Source organism: Sinocyclocheilus anshuiensis, unplaced genomic scaffold (genome assembly GCF_001515605.1).
Source record: "Sinocyclocheilus anshuiensis isolate Anshui unplaced genomic scaffold, SAMN03320099.WGS_v1.1 scaffold419, whole genome shotgun sequence".
NCBI lineage: Eukaryota > Metazoa > Chordata > Actinopteri > Cypriniformes > Cyprinidae > Sinocyclocheilus > Sinocyclocheilus anshuiensis.
Genome location: NW_015548228.1, coordinates 134290 through 138081, shown reverse-complemented (window position 1 = coordinate 138081; position 3792 = coordinate 134290). Strand labels below are relative to the sequence as shown.

At 43.9% G+C, this 3792-nt stretch overlaps 1 protein-coding gene across 8 annotated transcripts in view; it reads left to right on the top strand.

The window, feature by feature from the left end:
• The window catches only part of caskin1 (CASK interacting protein 1), a 97794-nt gene that overhangs the window by 92458 nt on the left and 1544 nt on the right, over nucleotides 1–3792 (top strand). For 7 of the 8 annotated variants that reach the window (XM_016441544.1, XM_016441545.1, XM_016441548.1 and 4 more), the window contains 3 exons: nucleotides 370–1159; nucleotides 1264–1783; nucleotides 2895–3792. The exon at nucleotides 2895–3792 is cut by the window's right edge and continues 1544 nt beyond it. In XM_016441544.1, the coding sequence (XP_016297030.1) occupies nucleotides 370–1159; nucleotides 1264–1783; nucleotides 2895–2991 (1407 nt within the window). In that variant the 3' untranslated portion in view covers nucleotides 2992–3792. The remainder of the gene's footprint in view (nucleotides 1–369; nucleotides 1160–1263; nucleotides 1784–2894) is intronic. The other variant, XM_016441546.1, reaches the window with a different exon arrangement.

The following is a 3792-nucleotide window of genomic DNA, read 5'->3' as shown; positions in this document are numbered from 1 at the left end:
ACCTGAGATGTGTGCAAACCCGGTGACCAACTACAAAAAACGTCTTACCTCTGTGCTTGCCAACAAGGGTTTCTGCAGTACTAAGTCATGTTTTGCTTGGGGATCAATTACTTATTTCACTCACTGAAATGCATATCAATTTCTAACCTTTATATAATTTGTTTTTTCTGGATTTTTTTGGTTGGTATTCTGTCTCTATACATTAAAGTAAACCTACCATAAAAATGACAGACCCTTCATTTCTTTGTAAGTGGGCAAACTTACAAAATCAGCAGGGGATCAAATAAATATTTTCCCCACTGTAGTATTTATCATAGAAATGTATTTTGGCAATATCTAGTTCAGTAAAACAAGATTGTTTCTCTTCAGGTGGGTTCTGCAGGAGGAAAGCAGCGTGATGCCATTGGTCTGGATGGAGAAGTAGTGAACCGTCGCAGGACTATTAGTGGGCCGGTCACTGAGTTAGTAGCAGCTGCTAAGCGAGGACCACAGCCGGAGCCAGTCCAGGATAGACAACGCAATGAAACCCAGCCAAGCTCTAGTGGGAGCTCAGCAGAGAACCTTCCATTTGCTGAGGATGGAAACCTCACTATCAAACAAAGACCTAGACAGGGCAAAGATGAGACTGAGGAGGGACTAGAAATGTCATACTCTTTACCCCAGGAGGACCCTTCACCTATGGATGCCACAGCCTCGCTGAAAAGGACGGTCCAGAGCATCAAGCAGCAACCAAATGGCACCAAGTTCCAACTCACAGAGTCAAATACAGTTAAGCGCCGCCCCAAGAACAAAGACAAAGATACAGAAGAACTCCAGGACGGGCAGATGCCTGTACCATATGAGAATGGAACTGGCACCATTAAAAGGCGCCCTGTGTCAGAGGTGACTGTTTCAGAGCAGCCCAGGCCACAGGAACATCCGGAGAACTCGCCTCGTCGGGACAGTGCAGACCTGGAAGGCCATGTTACTGAGAGTGCCCCTCGTAAGTCCGTCAAACCTCCGGTGTCCCCCAAACCTGTTCTGGCCCAGCACATGAAGAAACAAGGACCGCCGGCTGCCATCACCAAGAAAGCCCCATTTCCTGGACCAACTGGGGCACCTGGCAGCCCAGGTACTACACAGTGTGGCCCTTTCACTTGCCCTGTCTTTACACAATTATGTGAGTATCCCATAAAACCCTGTAGCATTTAGACCTTGTTGCATCAAATTCTGCTCAGTCTCTTTTCCCATCTCTCTCCCTATCTCTTTTTCTTCTATTTACAGTTGAAGGAAAGAAAGTACCTCCTCCAATTTCACCGAAACCTACACCTCCTCCCACAGCTCCCAAACCATCCAAAAATGTTCTGCAGTCTTTAAATGCGACACCTAATCCCACTCCCACGCCCTCTCCAGCCAAGCAGACTGTCACCAGAATGGCCAGCACAGCTTCTGCCCAGAACAACCACCCTGTCAAAGCTACAATCCCACCAGCCTTGAGTGCGCAGACCCCACACACACCCCAGTCTCCTCACACCCCACAGACACCTCAAACACCCCAAACCCCACAGACACCCCAAACTCCCCAGACATCAGGTCCCCCAACCCCCATCCCTACACCACCACCTGTGAAGCCCCCTCGCTCCTCAATCAGTGGGGTGTCCATGGACAGTTCAGCTGGATCAGCGTTTATCGCAGGAGTAGTGACAGTAGATGCAGTGCACCAGAAGATAGAGGAGACCAGTGCCTCACTGGCTGCAGCCCTGCAGGCAGTCGAAGAGAAGATCAAGGAGGATGGGCAAAAAGAGTGAGTGTCACGAAACATACAAAAAATGTTTTCAGTGACATTCCTGTAGGAATCTTAACATTTCATTTCAAGTAGTTTCTAACTTTTTTTTCTAGTCTCAAGTCCTTCAAATCAAGTCAGCAGTTTTGAGGCCACATCTGTGGTTATTAAGAAGCAAAGACTTTAAAGTAGGAATGTCTCGAGTCGATCTCAAAGATGATTGGGCCGATTAAGCATTTTTTAACTGATCGGTATCGGCTATCCTGAGCCCGATCCTTATTTTATATCAGCTGTCATGCTGGTTTTGTGCAGTAGGTGGCTACGTGCACCTTGTGGTAGGTTTGCCAACCTCCATTAAAATAAAAAAGACGTCAAAATGTGCGTGTGATTTGCGAGAAACAATGAGGTCTGTTCCAATGCATCACACACATTCGATCTTCCATGTTTAGCATTTTTGATGTGCACTTTAGTAACAAAACACTCGAAATTTATCTTATTTATTTACCGTTTACTTTTAACTGCCATCAGACTGTCTTGAGACATCGCTGTCATAACGTGTTGCTTTGGGTTGCGTCTTGCTTCGGACTTGACTGACAGACTGGCATTCTGACACTGCAAGCTTCATGCTTTCTAACCTTATCTCCATTTTCGCATGGTACATACATTTGAGCCCCTGTGACTGAGAAACTCTCTGCACATCCATGTGTACATTGGATTGATTTTAATAACTTTAATTTACTTAAAATGTGCCCTAAGCACTAGGAAAATTCTAGTATCGGATTGGGACTTTGTATCGACAGATACTCAATATTCAATGACTCGGATCGGGGGCACAAAAAACCTGATTGGGACATCCCTACTTGAAACACTTTTTCACCATCAGGTTGAGTACAGTGAGTGATGGTATCAGGATACTATAGTCATTTAAATATTTTAGATTTTCAGAACTGGCTATAACATGTTATCAAACCAAATTTTATAATTAAGGGCAAATTTTTAAAAACTTTTGAACTTTTCTCTTAAATTCACCACTGGGGATGTGTTGACTGAAGAAATCTATTCGTGTCACTTGCAGCCACATTTTTTAAAATTCCTAAATTATATTTAAGTGTGTGTGTGTTTTGATCCACAGCTCATTGGCGGAAAACAAGAGCACAGTGAGCATCCTAGACGACATCGGCAGCATGTTCGATGACTTGGCCGACCAGCTGGATGCCATGCTGGAGTGAAGAGCACAGCCTGTGTCTCTGTGGCACAACCTCAGGGCCCCGGGAGAGCACAAGGGCACAATGACCAACAACAAACCCACCTATCCCTTCCTAATCCTCATCCCTGGCTCCTCTCACCCCTCTTTTCTCCCCTCTCTCCTCTCTCCCTTGAGTTGGTTTGCACAAACCCGAGCTGATGTGCCTCAGGACTGGGCAGAAGGCCATCCAGGGCTTTAAACATCAAAGACAGAGCAGAGGGTGGAGAGCAGAGGTTGGGTTTTAATACATAAAGCTCAACTCTCTGTCAATTAAATATCTCTATCTACCATGAGCAATGAGTAGTAAAATAATACGAAAACAATAATAACTGTATATGAAATAATAGTATGGTATGTGTATATTGTAAGCATGAGGAAAGTTTGTATCTTTAAAGAAAAAAATCTCATAGTGAGAGTCATGCATTAGTACAGTTATATATACACATATATATATATAAATATAAGTATTTTATGTTTTTATTTAATGTTCAATGGTACATACAGTGTTGAAACATTAAGAAATCTATAAACTTTGATGACAGATATGTGGATTTTTCTAAGACTATATTGAAGTAAAAAAAACAAAAAAAAAAGATTAATAAACATCCTGTATGTTTGGCTGTGCTCTGCTGAAGAGTGTTGTGGGCTGTGTTGAATGTAGTGAAGTGACTGAAGTGGCTGTTTCACCCCCTGCTCTGTGCGTGCTCTGGGCTCCCGCTCTGTGCTGCTGTGACCCTTTATGTTTCCATTCACGTTATGCCTGTGTGAACTCATACATTCCTGC